General features: G+C 38.6%; 1 protein-coding gene across 7 annotated transcripts in view; it reads left to right on the top strand.

The window, feature by feature from the left end:
- Nucleotides 1-10408, top strand: part of im:7151449 (complement decay-accelerating factor) — a 31608-nt gene extending 21200 nt beyond the window's left edge. For 2 of the 7 annotated variants that reach the window (XM_041781602.1, XM_041781610.1), the window contains 6 exons: nt 1732-1833; nt 2000-2071; nt 5915-5953; nt 6032-6073; nt 6157-6208; nt 9886-10406. In XM_041781602.1, coding sequence (XP_041637536.1) covers nt 1732-1833; nt 2000-2071; nt 5915-5953; nt 6032-6073; nt 6157-6208; nt 9886-9958 — 380 coding nt within the window. In that variant the 3' untranslated portion in view covers nt 9959-10406. Of the gene's footprint in view, nt 1-1731; nt 1834-1999; nt 2072-5914; nt 5954-6031; nt 6074-6156; nt 6209-9570; nt 9646-9885 lie in introns of all 7 variants that reach the window. The other 5 variants (XM_041781574.1, XM_041781570.1, XM_041781592.1 and 2 more) reach the window with 5 other exon arrangements.
- The last annotated feature ends 10292 nt before the right edge of the window (nt 10409-20700 follow it).

Genomic DNA, 20700 nt, shown 5'->3' on the forward strand with positions numbered 1-20700 from the left:
TCAGTTTAACTAATTAACATTTTTTAAGATTATTTCAAACCCACAATCCTGGTCAAACACTTCATAAACTGTAACGGAGCCACGTGCCACTTGAAGCTTCATGACTGTTGCATCACTGCAATACTCTTGCCTCCAACATGAATAATCCCTAATCCCTAGCATCAATAGCATCTTGTGGAACACTGCGGTTTAGAGTTATTTTGATCTTGAAAATGGGGATAAAGTTGTCCAGAGGTCGTGCAAGATTATACTGACATATAAACAAAGTATCAAATAACGATACTCAGCTCAGGAATATGGACGTTAACCTGCAAAGAGAATCAAATGCAAGCTGTGCTAGCTCTGCTTGCCACATTCTGTAAACCACCTTTGTATTGTTATGGTACAAAGTTGCTCCACAATTGCAGTGTGAAGTTGGCTGAAAAATGTATTTGCTTGGCTTTACACTAGTCAGCTAAACAGATTAATTGTGTTGCATTTTGTGTTTAGTAAGATGGGAACATCTCTAATAATATACTTAGACATTCTTCATCAGTAGATTTATGATTTGTCATGGACAGTTCTAACCATCTCTCAGGAGGAGTTTGGCGCTCAGTCCTGTATTGTTCTGACCAAAGTTGGGCGTATAATGGTTGGCACACATAAACTATTTTTTCCAACTGTGGACAGGACATTTCACTAAAAATAAAGTCCAGACACCTACAAAAAGGATTTCAAAGGATGCTTTCTCAGGCAAACCCAAACAAGAAACTAGAGCACAAGAGTCGCTTTTACCTGAATCAAACCAACTGTTTGACTGATGAGAAACTGCTCCAGTTTCTTCGTTGGATTTGCCTGTGAGAAAGACTCTTTAAAAGATCTTGGTCTGGTCTGTTCTGAGAGCACCAACCTCCACCTGTAGAGAGGCTGAAGTGCAGAGTTCTCACATAACGTCAGTTTCAGACTGGGCATGTTGGCCCTGTCCTCGAAGGTTTTACATCAACAAATTCACCTTCAAGTGGCTTGAGCTGGGAAACTGGGCTGGAAAAATGGAACAAAACCATTCTGCACAAACAAGGCATGTTTTAACCAGAAGTGTAACTGCACTGTCTTTATCTCCCCTGTGACAAAAACTGTTGATGTAGAAATGCCTATCAGCTAAAATAAGGTAAATATGACTTTGCATTACCATTTTCCCTTCTGTTTTGGACAAGAGACCCATGCAGCTTGCAGTATGCACAGGCAAGCCTTATATTATACGATACGATACAATATGGTAGATATTCTTTATGGTCCCTTCTGGAAAATTGGTCTTGGACTCCAAGTGCTGCACACTTACAGCTACCACAACAGTTATTAATTAGAACAATAAGCAAAAACAATTGAAATGTAGGACACACAATCTACAATTACACGGAGTAGTAGTAATATCAAGATACTGGCAAGTGAGATGTGGCACTTATGCGGGCAGGCTGGAGGCCCTGACCTGTTTACATGCACCCAGAACTGAAAATCAAGCTATGACTCAGCTGATGGACCACAATAAAGGACTGTATTGGCTTATTCTACATTCTGTGGGTCAGTAGATTCCCCCGATACCCAAATATATGAGCAAAAATACTGAAAAAGTGGATTTTACATGATATGTTCTCTTTAACAATGAAGATAGAAAGATGAAAACCAAGACCTACTGGATAATTTACCTTCTGTGCTACGAACTATTGTATATCTTAAGAAAAGTTCTCTTTATAGGTGTCAGAAATATTGTGACAACAGTTATACCTGAAATAGAAACAACTCACAGAGATACAACTGTTGCAAGAAGAGCAACAACTCTTCCACCCTCACTACAAGGTAAAGAAAACTTACAAAAAATCCACTAGCATGTAGTCAAATTTAAAAAACCTTTTAGATGGATAATGTGCATGCTGTGTGCATCTCAGAAGTAGTTCATCAGTTTAACTTTAATCTGCATACAAATGTGTTCTGAAAAGGGTCATTTTGATGGTTCTGTTCGAAGGTGGCAGAGGCATTTTGACAGCTGGGGATACAGATGCTCCGCCTGCTGTAACATCAACAACTTCATTACAAGGTATTTAATGGAAAAGCAGAGAAGTTGGAATCATTTTTCCATTTGGAAGTATTATGATTACAAGCTTAGTTTAATGACAGACTTCTGCTTTTGGAAATTTTACTGTACATCCCTTAAGCCAATACTTTCCAAACAGGGCTTCGCTTTGTACCTTTAAACTTCAGACCGCTGTAACAATCTAAAATTAGCATGCTTTATTATTTTTTGGGCTCAGATCTGTTTTTTCAGATCTGATGATTTCAATTCAAACATTTGGTCCTAATGGGAAATAAATGACTAGCTGCTGAAATTATAAATAGCACATACTGCAAACTGAAAGTAATGACCTATGTGTCACAATTAGAAAACCAGCCACAAGAAAAATAAACTTTTAGTGCAGATGGTTAGAGAGGTCAATTTTGGAACCGCTGGACAAAAAAGTACCTTGTATCTGTGCTGAACTTCCACTGTGACCTGTTGCACCAGCTTTGTTTAAGTTCTGTCTTAAATTGCGCTGTGGATTTCATTTAAAAAAATTTAAAAAAACTCCCAACAAAACTAGGACTTTAGCAATCAGTCAGTTGAACAATTAAAGACACTTCTAAAAGTATTATGTGACACCACTAGCAACATTATTTTTGAATTACTCTCTAACATCACCAGAGATCTGCTGTCATTGCCAATTTAAGATAAAAAGTTAAACCCTACATTTCCCACATCAGCAGCAGTTATCCTTATTTCAACAATGAGAAAATACACAGTATTTCTCTTTATTTAGCACAGAGTCTTTTTTTATGTCTGCATTTATTGATACCTGTTGTTGAAAATGTCCTCAGCTACCAGGTTGGTGTCAGCATTACACTCTCTATTTTTGGGCCTGTTGCCTAGCTACTGAATTTGTTTTAGCATGTTTTCTTTACAGGTACTCCGAAAATTTTGATGTCGAGTTCACAGCAGTGGAGAGTTGTTTTTGCCTTGACACAGGCACATTCTTGTACTTTCATGCAACAGATTTAAAGTAGTTGGATCTCTCCAACTCTCAAATAATGCCATGATTAGAAAATCTACAGTTTTAGCTTCTCTTCTTCATGGACTCGAATCAGTGTCACAGAGCAGTGCATGAAAAGGGATGTTTGATTTATTTTTCTGTCCTCCTGTTACGCAGACACCCAACAGTTAAAGGACTTAAAGTAACACAAGTAGTGAGATAATTGTTTGATCTTTAATGGTAATGTGATTACTGAAGTTAGCAACAGTAATGTGTTACATAACAGCGTTACAGACAAGTAATCTTACTCTCTGCTGCTCCTCATCCTCCAAGTTATTCTACCTTCAATCATCGTGACAACCATGTTTTACTAAGGGTTTCACACCTACTAGGAGCTAGGTGTACAATTTCAGCTGTGGCAACACCCAAAATTATAAGGTCCATCCTAAATTATAAAATACATCCAAACTAAGCTTAGCTTGAACCTTCACATGGCTGGTGCAACCCAGTGCTGTAAAAGGGTTTCTATCAAACATAATGCTCATTTTAATGGCAAATATATAGGCAGTCATAAATGTTTGTTTTGACAAATGTAGGAAAAAGCATTTGCCTGACATGACACTGACCCAGTGTAGTGATTATATTTATTAACTATAAGTATATGAAAATTATATTTTAGATAATGGTATTGATGCATTTATATGTCACATTGAAGCAGCTGTATTAATTTCAGTCTGTTTCATAACCAGCTCCTCACAGGAGCTTTAAACAACAAAACTAACAAAAATTATTCACTGATGGTTGACATTTTGGGAAATACATTAATGTGTTAAGTGTTGGAAGAACTACTCCTACTCATAGACAAGATGTAATCAAGAAAATATCCCAGTGTAAATGAGAAATTGGGATTTTCTTCAACACAGATTCAACAAAAATAATAGATGTTGCACTCACTGATCACTTTTTGGTATACCTGTTTAACTTCCAATTAAAAAATATCAGGTTTGTCAAGATCAATCACAGTTAGATATAGCCATGCATCTCTAGATGTGGAATAAGTCCACCACTACTCCATAATTTCTCATTTCACTTTTAAGACTTACAGACACCTCATTGGACAACTCAAAAGTCATCTGAACCTTGTGTTATCAATCATTTACGTTTTAACAGCTTTTTTATTTCCTTTTTTAATCCATAACAAGTTCCTTTTTCTGTAGTTAAGCTCATATTAAACTCTTGAAGCTACCTTTCAAAGCAGGTATGTATCCAAACAGGAAGTCAGTTACCCTTAGTTTAAGACAGGAGAAAAATCCAAACTGACCCAAAAGAAGTTTTGAAAGCAAAACACTGGAATTTTAAAATGTACGATTAAAAACTGTAAACTTTTAGCCCTTTCAGCCCTTGTAAATAACTGATCAGCTGATCACATGAGAGACACTAATAATGTGTTTAGACATGTAGATGTGGCTAAGATGAGCTGCTGAAGTTGAAACTGAGCACCAGAATGAGGAAGAAAGGTCAGTCAAGTGATGCAGAATGTGCTATGGTTGCTGCTGTTCTGGCAGGCCCTGACTGTCATTTGAATGCTGTAACAGAACTCAAGACTAATCCAACCAGACAAGATTTTCCAGTCTTTGCTGTCCAATTTTGGTAAGCCTGTGGGAATTGCAGCCTCAGTTTCCTGTTATTAGCTGAGTTAGTTACTCCCAGTGTGGTCCTCTGCTGCTGTAGGCCATCTACTTCAAAGGTTGTTCATTCAGAGATGCTCCTCTACATACCTAGGTACCATGTTCTCACTGCAAGTGAGCTATTTTAACCTTTCTATCAGCTCCAACCAGTGCAGTCATTCTTCTCTGACCTTTGCTATCAACAAGTCCTTGTAACACAGAGACCCACCGCTAACTGGATGTTTTCTCTTTTTCCGACCATTGTCTTTGAACCTTAGAGATGATTGTGAGTGAAAATCCCAGTAGATCAGCAGTTTTGGAAATACTCAGACCAGTCTGAATGGTCAAAACAACCTTGGCACATTTAAAGCCACTTTTCGTTCTCATTCTGGTGCTCAGTTTGAGCTTAATCAGATGGTCTCGACCATGTCTAAATGCCTAGACACACTAGTTACTACAATGAAATTGGAAGATTTGAAATTTATGTTAATGATCAGTTGAACCAGTGTACCTAATAAAATGGCTGGTATGTATATGTAATGAATTTTGGTTGTTAAAATAATATACCATATAGATAAACATATAAGCAGTTAGCATCCATGCCAGATTTAGCTCAACAACCTAATTTCAGTCCTGATGCAGGTAGTTACAGAACATGCAAAACTAATTTCATAAACACAAGCCTCTTTAACAGGACAGTCCATAAAACAACACTGAGAATAAAGCTAGAAAAAGCTAAAAAGAAAAAAAAATGCATAGCTTTAGATGCAAAATTGACTCATTATTTTACAAATAACCAACCAACTAAAATTCAACTCATCTTAAGATGGAAAAGTGTTTCTCAAAATGTGCAACTATCCTTTTAACACTTGAACTCATGGCCGTAGGACTGCCTTTTAATTGTTGTTTGCAAACTGGATAATAGTTGTCTAAATCCACTGACACAAGAGAGCTGTGGTTTAATAATTTCAGACCTGCTTCAGTCGCTGCCCTGGATAATATACTAATAAATATTAATAGTATTAATGTGGTCTTTAACCTCTTACTGATCTGACATGGAGAAATGGGTATTAATAAGTGAAAGATTTCTGCAAAGTGGATTTAAATTACAGAATGAGATGTTCAGGTGTTAAAAACATTGTTCAATGGCTTGTTTATGGTTTTATGATGATTAAACAGCCGGCATATTAATGTGTTTTATTCTTGCAGATAAGCATGAGGTAGCTGTTGATGCTACCAAGGATAATGGTGAGTTATGGAGCCTTCAGATGTGAACTTAAGTGATTATTCATGCTCTGACATTAAATCTGAATGTGTCTCTTACAGGATATGTACCTGTTATTATCAGTGTGATATGCGTTTCATTAGGTAATGCACTTTTCACATTTGAGCTTCATTTTCATATATTCTCTCTTTTTATCTCATTAAATGTTTGACGTTTGTCTCTACAGTTGTGTGTTTAGTTGCTCTCTTTTTACACAAGTTTCTCATGAGGAAAAAAGGGTAAGTTTGACATTTTGAATGTAAATAATTATTGCATGCCTGATTTGATTCTGCTTTTTCTCTAAAATGCACTCGCTAAGGTCAAAGGTAGCACATGTTTCTGAGAACAAATGAGCCAAACTGTAAGGTGTAGTGGCTCTGCAGCCAGTTCAGATTCCTCGCTGCTTTTTGAACAGTTTGAGGAAATCTAGACATCTGCGTTTCCTGACTTACGCTGAGGAATGAGGGAAGTCAACAGGAAATCCTTTAGTAAAACTTGTTGTTACATAGAAAACGGCATCAGGGGGAAAATACCTTCTACCACATGTAATCCATGTGTCTGTGATGGGTTTAATAAATGGGCAGGATGTGTTTAGGTCAAACTCTGTCCACACAAAAACAGGCAGATGCTTTATGTGTCTTGTGTAAATAGTGTATGTGATCTGATTATTTACAAAAAAACAGCAGACATTATAAAGCCATTGTAGTACGACTCAAATTTATTTATTTATTCAACCTTTCATTTAACTGGGAGTATTCCCATTGAGACACAAAAGCCTTTTTGGCTTTCAGCCTTTATTTTGATAGGGCAGCTGTAGAGAGACAGGAAATAATGGGAGAGAGAGTGTGGGAAAACATGCATCAGACATTTGCCAAGGTAAGGAGCCGATCCAGCGGCTGTTGTGTTGAGGACTATAGCCTTTGCGTATTTGTGTCTGCTCTACCCACTGAGCTACATGGGCACCCACAAAAGTCTCTTTTACAAAAGTCATGGCATGATAAGTTCCACTTTTATGATAAGCATCATTTCAGCAACCGTGTTCGGTACAAAGTTGTAGATGGGAGCTTTGCAAGCTGGATTAACCTGATAAACGTTTGGCAAATCCATCTGCTTTGCAAGGGTAATGTAAGATTTTAACAATTTTACCTCCAGAAACACAGCAGCAAAGACAGTCTGCGGTCTCCGTTTGTCTCTGTTCTTTCACAGCTGGAGTTGTGCCGCTCTTTCCTGTCAACACATCTTTAGTTTGTTTCTTTAGTGGAGGTGGTAGGGGGAGGACATACCATACCGGCATCCCTGCCATTGCTATGGTGCTTTCAGACATTGTCTGACACATTGTGCAGACAAAATCGGGGGGGGGGTTATCAATTATTTTAACAGGGAAAACCCACTGACTGAGGTCTCTTTTCCAGGGGTGCCATGCAGCAATAAAAGTAAAAATACAGTCAAATGAAAGTCAAGCTCAAAGTCCCACATTCAGTGTTTTATGTATTAAAACAGTTGCAGTTCCAACTGTTCAGTTGCAGTTCAGATATTAGCTCTTTAAAAACACCAGCAGATGCAAGAGAAGGCAGTTTTGTGGTCATTTGAAAATGGTCCCACATAAAAAGGTGCAGCAACACTTAAAGCGCTCTTAACCCATCCAGTCCCATACTTCAGTGTTTTTGAAGTGATTCTAATTATGGAATCAGCTCATAGCTCTACTCCCAATGTGGGAGTTTGTAAAGTCAAAGAGCGAAGTATCAAACATACCAGAAATTCATCCAAACAGTCAGAAACAGCTGGATTGTTTTCTAATCTCAAAATATTAAACACATAGGAGACAACACACATAAGGTCAGTGTCAATGCATTTTTAATGTTATAACCCTCCAAATTGGAGCCAGTGTAGCCCAGTGGGTAGAGCAACGTCCATCAGCAGATTCTATAGGCCTCAATGTTGTGGTTGTGGGATCAATTCCTGGTCTCAGTGCATGTTTGGCGCATGTCTTCCCCTATTCCAGGGATGTAAATCTGGCTCGTGGTACAGGTCTATTTGGTCTGCAAGATCATCTCTCTGTTCTAACTGGCCCACTGGTGCAAGGTCAGCAGATTTCCTCCAGCATAAACGTGTAAACTTTACCTTGATGATTTAAAATATCCTTGTTAAATTATAGAAATCTGAAAAAGTAAAGAGTAAAAATAATTAGAATAAAAATTTAAAAAGGTGGGAAAAGAAATTAATGTTGTCATTTCAAATTTTTAATTTTGCATGTCACAATTCTGACTTAAACTTGTGATTTTGACTTTTTTCATGTTTTGACCTTTTCATATCATACTCTAACCTTCAAGATTCACAATTTGAAATTCTAAGTCATATTTTTACCTTTGAATTTGTGATTTTGACTTTCTTTCTCAAATATTTGCCTTTTTAAAACAGTATTTTGTCTTTAAATTTTATGTTTGACCTTTTGAACTAATAAGTTTGACTTTTTATCTCAGGCTTTGAGCCTTTAAGCTTCACATTTGACTTTTTTTTATCTCAGTGATTTCTTATCAGTGCTTTTTTTCATATTTACTGATGGTGTGAATGAGGTTGACAGTTTATGGTTAAATGTTGACCTTGTTCGGCTCTTAGGTTAGGCGATTGACTTTGACACTCCTGGCCTAAATAATCCGGCCCTCAGGACATCTCACTGAAGCAAATCTGGCCCTGGACTCAGTATGAGTTTGACACCCCTGCTTCATTCTCTCTCCCCATATTTCTCTCTTCAGCTGTCCTGTCAAATGAAGCCAATGCCAAAAAATATATTAAAAAAGCTCCAAATGTACACTCTAGATTAATTCAATGGCACACCTGCCCATGTATTAATGCTATCATGTTGGAGATTCTTCACAGAAACCTGCATTATCAAATGTGATTACAGAAGAAAAACAAACTTAGATGTTTGCTGGCTGTCCCGGTGTGCATTTTAGTTGCAGTGAAAGCAAAAAACAAAGAAAAGGAAACAGGTAAACTCCTAGCTGATGAGAAGGGATAGTTTTGTTTGTGAGCAGTACAAGTATATAACATCCAATTAGTGATACTAGCTTGTCTTCCAGATGTAATTGGGGATTGTGGGTATTCTGTCAGAGGCAGCCCGGCCTGGAACCATAAATACTGATCTTTTCAAATTTGATACCAGACCAGGAAGGCTCTCACATGTTTGGGTGCAGTAAAATGAAGGTTTTGACACCAGCCTTGAGTTTTAAGTTGACAAGTAGTTGGTTGTGATAAGCCTCAAGTCGGATCATACCCCCTAAACACTGTGTTGATTTGTTCACTGTATGAGGCGGAAAATCAGTCCATCTTCAAAATCAGTCTAACTGGTCTAAAATGACAGTGTATGCCAGGCTTAATACCAGAACAGCTGTTTTTGTGCATGATTCTCTCATTAACTTCTAATCAAAGATTTGCATGCTATCTGTTAAAGCTAAATGTACAAAATTTACATTTTGAAGGCATTTACACTAATACCTTTAATGCTAATTAAGTTTGCAATCAAACATAATTGTTAAAGCTAATAAATTCAACACACATCTGCACAGTTTTGATAAACATTCCTTATTTGATGACACTTTAGCTCATATGACACCAGAGAGGACCTGAAGCCGGAGTTATTACAGTTCCAAAATCTTTAGGTTGCTGCCTCACTAAGGTACCTGTAAACTTCTGTCTATTTATTATAATCAGAAGCTAATGAAACCAAAATACAGCTTTGAATATTTACTTTACTTTGCTTCCCAAAAAACCTGCAAACAGTTCAAAGACAGAGCTAGAAATATTTTAAATGAAGTTATGAATGCATGCATGTTTCACTATTTACATTTATTTTATGATTGCTGTGTGGATGAGGCTCACCCTGAACCATTTTCTCTTCATTTCTTGTTGACCCCAGCTTTAGAAATGGAACGGCGCCTATCAGTTCAAGAGCATCTGTGAGACCGGACAGACGTGCCGACAGATTATAGCGGTGCCTCTCTGAGTGGATGGAGAAAAACTCACTTTACTGTCAATGCACTTCACAACAGTGAGGTATCAAACCTGCTGAGTCAAAGTATCATAATTTAAATCAACTTCCAATGATCAAAGCACTTTTTTAATGATTTATTTTTGTATTGCCACTATAGTAAATTACTATTGTAAATAGTCTGTGCCACTTTAGTGTAACTTTGTACGTTATTTATGATGTAAACTGGAAATTAATATCTTTGTCTTGTATTATTAAGTATTGAGAAAAATAAACTTTTTAGTGTGGAGTTTTTTTAAGAAGCTGAAGTTTTTGTGTTATTAAAATGCAGTATTGTTGATAGAGACTTGTGTAAAAGGGATAAAGAAGCAAACAATGTGCTCAGTTGAGTTGGCAGACTGTGGTGTTGGCTGATAAAGATACAATCAGTTGCATTCTTCGCCTCCTGACTTTCTTTTCATCATTGTCTATTGTGTTGAGCTCATTCCCAAGCTGTGTACAATAAAGGAACATTTTCTCTCTTCAAGGAAGTTTACCATAGTATCCACCAGTGAACCATGAACAAAGTAACATGTTAACTATAAGGGAAAATACCCAAGGAGATGTCTAAAACCTTTAGAAATGAGTAAACAGGACATTACTGGTAGATTGTCTTATTTCTTACACTGTGTATCAAGATGGACGAAGTAGTAGTCGCCCAAGAGTGAAGTCAGAATGTTTAGAGCTCCCCCTGCTGATTGCCTGCCTTCTCTCTGTTACCAGATGGAATAGGATCAAACTATGATAAAGTATAAAAAATGAGTTTTCTGAAACCTGGCGTGAGCTGAGTTGGGTACTTTTTATGATTATTTATGTTTAAGTGTTTTAATTAGTTATTTGTGAAGTTAATACATAAAATGCTATTTTGTTGCTAAGTTGCACCGTAGTGCTAGCATTGCAGGCTGCATCTAAGTAGTGCTCATTGTAACATTGTCCTGCTCCAACAGTGATCGAAAATAAGGACACCGCTGCATATCTGAATGTTTGTCAATTTATAAAAGTCAGAGAAAGCTCAGAGGACAAGTCAAAAGTAATTTGTACTCTGAGATATCAAACATTTCACCCTTTACCCATGCTTTTTGTTATGTACGTTTACTTTTCTCTCCATACTAAGATCTTTTCCCTGTCATTAAGATAATCTTACAAGTTTTAATCTGCCAGAAGTCCCTTTTTTCCTTTAAGAATGAAAGCATTTTTATCCAAACAGGTTGCAAAGTACTACTCGCTTAAGACGGTACAAATTAGAAAGAAAAGCATTAAAAAACATTTTGATGAGAAATCCCTTGGCTTTACTGGATCACTTAAACAGAGAAAGCAGCAAAACCGTAAGTCCTGAGAAGTGTATTTGCTGTCACTTATTATATTTCAGTGAGTCATTTGTACATACGCTCCTGCATGCTTCTAAATGAAGAGTTTAGCAGTCTGTTTCACAGATTAAACATGTTCTAAGCTGAACACAGCAGCATAGCGCTGCATCACTCATTTTGAGAAATGTAAAAGTCAGCATCATAAAATGCATGTTTTGCATTAATCAGTCCACAAATCAAAAAACTTTGGTAGGCATAGCTTCAAGTTAATCAAAACCGACTTAAAATGTTTTTAAATGCAAATTATTTACATTTATGTAATAATTTGTGTGGTGATGGCTATGAATGAAATGTAGTCAATTCAAGTGCTCGACCAGGTTAGCAAAGCTGAAGGAGCAAATGGAGAGGGGATACAGACATGCATGTCTGATATTTTTGGATGTGGGCAAGAAGATTTTACCTGTTGCTTTGCAGTCAGCAGCAACCTTGACAAAATGAACAAAAGTATTTTGCTGCCTGACCATTATAAGAATAAGCACTTTAATTACAGTTTATTCAAATACCTGTTCTTTAATACAGAGTTGCCCCCTACTTTTGCAGCTATAACAGTATTCATTCTTGAAATGCTTTCCACAGGATTTTGGATTTTTGGGGGGAGTTTGTGCCCATTCATTCTATAGAGCATTTATGAGGTCAGGCACTGATGTGTGATGAGAAGGCCTGGCTCGCAATCTCTGTTCCATTTCATCCCTAAGGTGCTCAGTATGTCATGTATGGTATGTATGGTCATGTTGGAATAGAAAAGAGCCTTCCTCAACTGCTTCCAACAAAGTTGGAAGCAGTTGTCCAAAATGTCTTGATACGCTACAGCATTAAGATTGTCCTTCACTGGAGATAAGTGGCCTAGCCCAAACCCTGAAAAACAGCCCCATACCGCTATCCCTTCTCCACCAAACTTCAGTTGGCTGTTGACACCTCTCCTTCTGACGCTTGGCATTGAACTTGGTGATGTAAGGCTTGGACGCAGCTGATTGTCAATTGAAACCCATTCCATGAAGCTCCATTTACACAGTCTTGTGCTTACATTCATGCCAGTCAAAGTTTGGAACTTTCCGGAGATGGGATCATCAGAGTGTTGGCCACTTTAATGTGCCATGCACCTGAGCAGTAGTTGACCCTGCTGTGGTTTTATTTGGTCTTCAGCTTCATTGCTGTTGTTCCTAAATGCTTCTACAGTCTAATATCACTTACAGTTGACTGTGGAATATCCAGCAGGGATGAAATTTCACGAACCGTCACGTACAAAGGTGGCATCCATCACAGTACCACGCTTGAAATCACTGAGCTCCTGAGCACTGAACGACCCATTTTGTATCACAAATGTTTACAAATGGAGACTGCATGGCGAGGTGCTTTACAAGACATCTGTGGACCAAACACAGGGCATGCTGTCAGTGTCGGTTTGATGTGTTTTTGCATTTCTAGGAGGTGCACATCAGTTAGGGTCCAGCACTCTGCAGGTGTGTGACATAGCTTCAGTGCAGAAGCATAAATCAGATGCAATACGGTAACGAGCTAAGATGGTCAATCTGTGAGAAACTGCAACCCCTCTGGAAGAACATGCATCAGCTCCTACTGCTGAATCCTTTGATTTACTATGTAACACATTAACCCAAACACTGTCTCCTCTCTCAGCACGGCTTGGTTCTAAATTATGTCACCCACTCAGTATGTAAGCACCCGTCACAGGGGTGTTCTGGTTTCAATTCACAGGAGATCATGAAGCACTGTCTATTGTAATATACAGTCTGTTTAATGTCAAACTCTACACACGATTTGACAGCAGAGTTTAAAAAGAAAATGCCAAATCTTTCCATTTTTATGTGTATTGTAAGACCTATGGTACAAAAACAACCTTGATTCTAAAGACCACCTTGAAGCAAGTGTTTAACATTGTTCACATATTACAAAGCAGCAGGTTTAGTCCCTCAAAGGAGCCACTCAATGGTCGCATTCATAGTCATGGCAGCAGGGGAAAGGCCAGGCAGTTATCCTGGCAGGGGTGTGGACTAGTACAGAGAAAAGCCCCTTAATAAAAAAGCAACTCCACTGTTTCATTGTGCCCGACTCTGCTGACGTGCCAGAGGCCTGAACTGCGCCTCAGCTGGATCAAAGAAACACTTTGTTGTGTCTGCTTCAAAGAAACTTAATGTTAAATTATTCTGTCACATATTACACTTATGATTGGACAATGAATGAGCTGCAGAGGGATTATAAAAAAGCTGTGACTAACTTGTGAAATCCTTGGGAAGATGAAAACATGCTTTTAAAGAGGATATGCACTCATCATGGTAATTATTCATCTTAGTTATGTGGACAGATGGGGTGTTTATGACTAGAGCAGGGGGAGGTGGGGGCAGTTTTCCTCAAGAGGATCCTCAACAACAGTGGTGGTAGTCAGAGCTTTCCTCTATGCCTAGATACTGTGAAGAAAGGAAGTTCAAGTCGGATCCATTTGTCTGCAGTTTTATGGTTGTTTTGTTATGAAGATTACTCCAGTAATTTACAATGTTTTTCTTATTGTCAACAATTCCCCTACAGAGGAAGAACTGGCACTTAATTCATCATGCTAGCACAGACTTATGAAAGTTTCAGCTCAAACCTACGTCACTGAACCACAGCAGATGATATGTCTTTCATTACAGCAACCACAGACACTTGGGTATGGGAGAAGTCTTTGTTTTTGGAGTCAGGCCGGATTAAACTCTTAGTCCCACGGATACAGAATGCAAAAGGTTTAAATTGAAATTATTGTTCACATGACCTAAGATTCCCTTGAAAACACCAGTGCAAATTCCACAGTAGTTAATGCAAATATTTAATACTAGTTTTTTCAAAGTAAAGTGCATATTTGTGGTTGTTTCAGGTGTTAAAATGTCTTGAGCTTTAGAAAACAACAAACTCCGATGATCATAAAAGCATCATTGAAAGAAAGTTAACACGTGGAAACAAAACTAGGAACCCATAGCTTTGGGTGGCTGTTTATTGCTGTTTTAGCACAAGAGCCTGACATTTTTTTTTTCAGGATTCTTGCAGGATGAGATTGGATGTTAGACTGGGAACACACAGGGAAAAAAAAATAATTTCAGAGCAGCAGGATAGCAATAAATCTGTGTGGTATGTATGACACAGATCTAAACTTATTAAGGCGATTTTATCATCAGATTTGGTGTTCATCTGCTGGTTGGTCGCATACAGACACCTGATCTGACCAAATGTGTATGATATAAAGTGTGCAACAGTACATAGTCTTCAGGCGCTGCAGCTGAAGTATTAATTGAACAGCAGTGAATTTAGAGTGAGCAGATATGACTGATGTATGTAAGGCAGTGACGATTGGTATAATCAACTTGCAAAGTTGTCAAAAAAAGGAAGAGCCACTAGGGCTATCTTCAGGAACAGGGACAGCCTTTATTAGCTTAGGGCATATCTAATAAAAGACCATAAAATCACAGGGAATGCCAACCGAAGAGTGAATGAAAGAGTGACCTTCTGGTGAGAGAAACATCATTAAGCACCCTACTGAGTGCCCTACCAGTGACCAGTAAGTTATGGAGTCCTCTACAGTGTCCTTCCAGTGGACTACACATGGTAAAGTGCCCTCTACTGTGCCCTACCATGACACCTTTGCCACCTTGAGTGGCACCGATATCTGGTCTGGCTCATGGACTAAGTGGACAAATCGTGATTGAGGTCCCTCCAAGTGGCCTGCCAGAGGACTAACATGACAAAGTGACCTATGCAGTGTCCTTTCAGTGGACAAACAGTGATAAAATGCCCTTGACGGTGCCTTCCAGATACAAAACAAGACAATGCCCTTTTGAAAGTGCAAAGTTTCAGCAGTGTCTGAACTGGTACAAGAATCTGATCTGCTGTGGATGCACCAGGGCTCTTCAACTTCTTATCAATGAGTCAATTGTGTGCCGCGGTCTGCTTAAGGGGCACAGAGTCACTTCAGTGGTTTGAATCATCCAGCTCTTGCCTGTGCATGTCTTGGCTCTAAACTATTTCACCAGCACAACATGTCAGCACCCATCACAGGGGTAATCCAGCTTCTATTCACTAGAATGGAAGGAGACCAAAGAGTCCATCTATGGGCCACAATAGAAGGTTTAATCCTCTTGGGATCTTAAATGTCCACAATGTAGTCAGAGTTTATTAAATTAATCTTTCATAGTCTTAAGTGCAGGACCGCCCAGCTGACTTCATTTTTTATCAGCAGCCTTATTCTCCAAGAAAAACATCAACACGAACAGACGAAACTAAGTGAACGCTGCACAGGAAAGCATGTAGCACTCGAGGGAAGAACCAAGTGAATCTCACATTACAGGGCAATTTTTATAAGAGCTGAGTCACCCAGCAGTCAACACAGCAGCTTCCCCCTAAATATAAACCTGCCTCTGGCCAAGGGTTCCACATTTACAACCCAATAAACACGCAGAATCCAGTTAGTGCACTACTCTGATATTGTAGTCCAATTGAAACCAGATTTACTGGCCCATTTCTGCTGGTCTTTTTAAAGCCTTGGCCTCACATCAGGCAGTGAAGTGACTAGAAGCCTGAGTGTCAGGAAACATGCTGGGTGTCCTCCCTGTCTCAGCAAGTTTTCCACTCACTAAAACCCAAAGCATCGATCCCTCCTCCTCTTTTGAACCCAATTTTTCCAGTGAACAAATTCAGAAGTACCACACCCATCCTGGCTGATATCATCTCTGTCAGAAGACACTGGAAGTTTCTCTCCAAATACGGGACTACAGAGAGCTTGTTTTGACAGCTTAGCACCATTCGGACATTCTTTTTGTGTGTAGATGTCATTAACACAAAGAGAAAAATTCAATTACCCTGTCCCTGATAGTTTCCACATGATGACAGCTTGTTTCTCCTACAACTGGACTTCCAGGAGTCTGTATCCTGTTTCCTTAGGACATCAACATGGTGATGATAAATGCATCCATCCTCTTCAGGGCAGTCTCTTCAAAGAACTTCCTTTTGTGGTTCACTTTCACTTTGTGTTTGTCCTGCACTAAAACCAGAATTTGAACAATGAGGAGAACACTGGTTTCTGACTTTTAGCGTAGAAAAATGTATCTTAAATATAGCATGGGTTTTTATCCTTTCATGTAATTCAGAGTGAGAGAGTGCATGAGAGAAATAGGCTTTTCTAAATACAGTGAATAAGTGGGTATTTTACATCCTATAACATAAAGATGAAGGTGTTTACAGGAAAACTTTCAAAGAAGTTATGAAGTATGATAAAAATCATGTTTTTCCAACCTCTAAAATACAACATGGTTATAGTTAAGCCCGAGTCTCTTTTATTAGGCTACTGCTCAAAATTTACAGCCCATCTTTAAATGAGTATAACTGTAACTACAAGGTCTATTTGAAAGATCAAGGTACAATAATGAAGAGGGCACTTGTGAAATTTGTTCAGAAGTGTAAAAATGTGTATCTATGTTACTGGATCAGAGAGAATCAAGTTGGCAAATGAAAAAAATAATTTTTGCCTTTTTTTAAATTTTATTTATTTTTTTTTTTTGTTGCAATTTTAGCATATATATCCCATAGCAATAATGCAATTGAAGTCCAGAAATCTCCAGTAGGCCAAAGCAACACATTGTGACATTACCTCTTTCAACTTTCGTGCCACTAGAGGCTTATTAGGACAAAATAAGAGAGATTTTAGTAAAAAAAAATATTAGGGTGAAATCCCCTCTTGGTCCATTTGAGCCCAATTTGGCACTATCTCTGCCATTTGAAAAATCACAGGTACCAAACTTTTTTTACTCATATACCATTATAGGTGGTCACTGCATCATGGAATTATTTTATTTCCCCCCAAACTCACCAGACCTCTATATAATTCCCTTTGAAAGGATGTCTTACAAAGGAACTAAAGTTTGACACCAAGGGAAGCAGATTTATTTTTAATGGCACAAAATAAAGTGCAGAAAACTAAAAGAAACTGTTGAAACAAATGGAAACTGCACAAACATGACTAGAATTTCCAGTAGAGGCTGGGCTTTCAAATGAGACCATGTTTATGTCTGTAGTACCAGGCACCATCCCATAGGGGGCGGAAGTGTCTGGCTACGTAGCACTACGGCCACTTTGATATGTGGTCATTGGTTTGAGTCCTGTTTGAGTTGGATGTGGTGTAGGTAAAAATGGTTTCACTTGGGCTTGTAGCTGAGCTTCTTCTGTTTAATTTGATGTGTAACATGACTATTTTTATGAAAAATAGAAGTGCACATAGCAAGTCTGTTTGGATCAAGGCGAGCAGGACCAAATTTGGTCCCGCTAGGGCTTAATTAAGTCAGAGCAAAAGGTCCAACAAGAGCTAATAAAGAAGGGCAAACATCATGTACTTCATGTAATTCTCTTAATACTTTTTGGTCTATTTGTTGATGGCATCTTTTTTGTCTGGGTCTTTTCACCCCTGGTAATAAGCCTGGAGACTGCAATTGGTTTTCAGGCCCTTGGGCATGACCATTGGCTCCTGACAACTCTACTACCCTCCCATCCTCTTCATCACCTGTTCACTCTCATGCCCTCAGGGAGGCGCTACAGATCTCTGCCGACCAAGTCAGTAAGACTCAACAAATAGTTTCATCCCCTCTGCCATAAGAACACTCAATCAAGCCATGGACTACATATGCCTTTTTGTTGTACTGTTGTGTAATGTCTAATGTTTTTGTGTGTTCTGTGATGACACAGTTGATGCGAGCGTCCTTTTCAAGTGCTGTACCGAAAGCAAATTCCACCAAATTGTTTGTGTGGTCATTAATAAAGATTCTGATTCTGATTCTGAGGATGGTACCCCAGGCCGTGCTCGCCCCGTGTGCTCTGAAACTTGGGTTTGGAGTGCTGTCAGCACTAGAAGAGCCTGCTATGGACACAGGTCTTCATATATGAGGTCAGATGTCTAACTAGTTTTGATGGTTTCATCAGCTGTTACATGTTGTATTTTCCTATAATCCATCTGTATGCTTGTACTGCAGCCTCACATGCTTTAATGCTTTCCTTATTTCCCTTCTATGTTTTATCCCTTTAGGAGAAATCAGTCAATCACACAGACTTGAAAACTGAAGCCAATGTAGTTGAAAAAAACTGCAGTTCCTCAAGTGTCCACTTGAGGTTGGCTGTAAAAGTCAAGGGATCCCCGTTAACACCACTAATGAAGTGCAAAAGTTTTACTGCAGAACTAAAATATTTAAACCCTGGTTCAGTGAACAAATTAGGTTTCAACAGCTCATGTCTTCATTGGCACATACTGTATAAAGAGAATTTCAGTATTCCAATATGGCAACTTTCATTGTTGGGCTTCAGAAGTCTGCTTCACAAACCAGTGGATGACGATACCATGACTACGTCCATGTTTTATACAGTCCATTGTTTAACCTTCTATTTGACCAGTGGTTCTAAAGTGGTGAGGAGAGTCAAGGTGTACCTTAAGAGTTTATACAACCATGTCTGATTACTATGACTACAGAACAACCAAAGACACTTTTACATGTGTTTGCACTGATATAATCAGTGATCGCGATAACCACTGCTGCCATAATAGTTAAAAACTTGCATTATCATGAGGTACCAAGAAAAGAAGAGACTTGTTTCTGCCACTTTTCTGCCTCGGATTGATTCTAGAGATGTTCTGTACATGCATGTACATCTTCTCAATGACTTAAATCTTTAAGTGTACCATTGGGTACTGAAGTTTATAACCAACCTTAAGTCCCTAACTCAATATTGTATTCCGTATGATCGAGTCGGTGGATCTTTTTGGTCTCATGTAGACTAAATCATTGGCATATCCTTATTTATAAGGCTTTACTAAATCTGCTTCCATCATATGTGTGTGATTTATTCATGTCGAAAGTTCTGGAAGCCACAGTCTTCTGCTCTGTGACTCAGTCATAGAATTTACTGTTGCTCTCTGTACCCAAAATCCACCTTAAAATGGGTAAAAAGACATTCAGGTACGCTGCTCCTGCAGCCTGGAATCTTCTTCTTCTTCTTTTCAGCCTGTGCACACTCTGCAGAGCTAACTCCCCTCAGTTTGGTTGATATTACAGCTGCCTTCATGAAAAATCAAAATGATGTGACCATGGACTTTAATCATGCCATCAAACATTTAATAACCATTTAAAACATTATACTGCTTATAAAAGGCCTACAATAAAAGTACATAACAGTTAAAAGTGCTCAAAAGCTACTTTTATATGAGTTTAAAACATTTATTAGCAAACTGTCAACATACTTAAAATCTCACAAAGATTATTCACTATCAGGAAGTTTTTAATCAGATAGAGAGCATTACAGCAACGTGGCTTTATTGCATTATGTTTTGACATGATTATTGTTGAAAGTGCCGGGTCACAATGAGGAGGAAATCCTCCCATCAGCCCTGCGTGAGTCTCTACTCTTTATCCTCTTCCAGACATGTGGTCCAACATGACTGCAGGGAAATCTCACAGCGGAGGAAGTGATGTCATTTACACATGGAGTAAACAAGAAAATGAACTATGCCACACATGCTGACATGTTTTCTGGGGCATAATACTGTAGAATAAAGGCAGCAGCCCCACTGGCGTGCAGAGCTGAATTATGTACATGGTGACACATAATGTGGTTAGTGTGGTCAGCGTGTTGAGGACACACCAGGCTTTATTGTAGGGGGAGAGGATGGAAAAGGATGAAACCACTTGTGATAAAAGGCTTCTCTTTAAAGTTGTTCTCATGATTTGAGTGGATGGAGATATTTAAACTTAAGACAAACAAGACATAAATGGTTCCCACTGTGGCCTCAATAAAAGAGAAGAAACAGATGTTAGGCAAGAATGACCCACCATCACTAAGGCCATTATCACTGAGTAAACATTTATACACTCTATTCAAGAAACTCAGTACTTTCAACGGAATGGATTATCGCGTTTATACGGCCAACTCCCATTCTTACTAGAACAATGTCAAGGGCTTCAACATCTGGGTAAGTTAAACAGTAGAATGAGTCAACCCGGGCCGCGAGAGTAACAACACCAGTGTGGACAGGTGTGGTAAATTAGCAAGACCCTGAAACACTTGATTCTTCTGATTGCTCTCCAATTTAGCAGTCCCTGAGCTCGCTCTGTGAAATATTTAAACCAAAAGTTGAACAGATACAAAGGACGCTGATGTTCTTTGTTTTGATGTCAGGCTTCAGCTAAGCATAATGCGCACAAATGTCAGGTAGGAGGAACTGAAATAACTTTAAGGCAAAAGTTATTCATTTATTCATTGCCTAAAGAGGCCAAAAAAAAAAGACTGGAATTGGCAACAACTGGTTACAGTCAGAAAA

Source organism: Cheilinus undulatus, linkage group 3, assembly GCF_018320785.1.
Source record: "Cheilinus undulatus linkage group 3, ASM1832078v1, whole genome shotgun sequence".
Taxonomy (NCBI): Eukaryota; Metazoa; Chordata; class Actinopteri; order Labriformes; family Labridae; genus Cheilinus; species Cheilinus undulatus.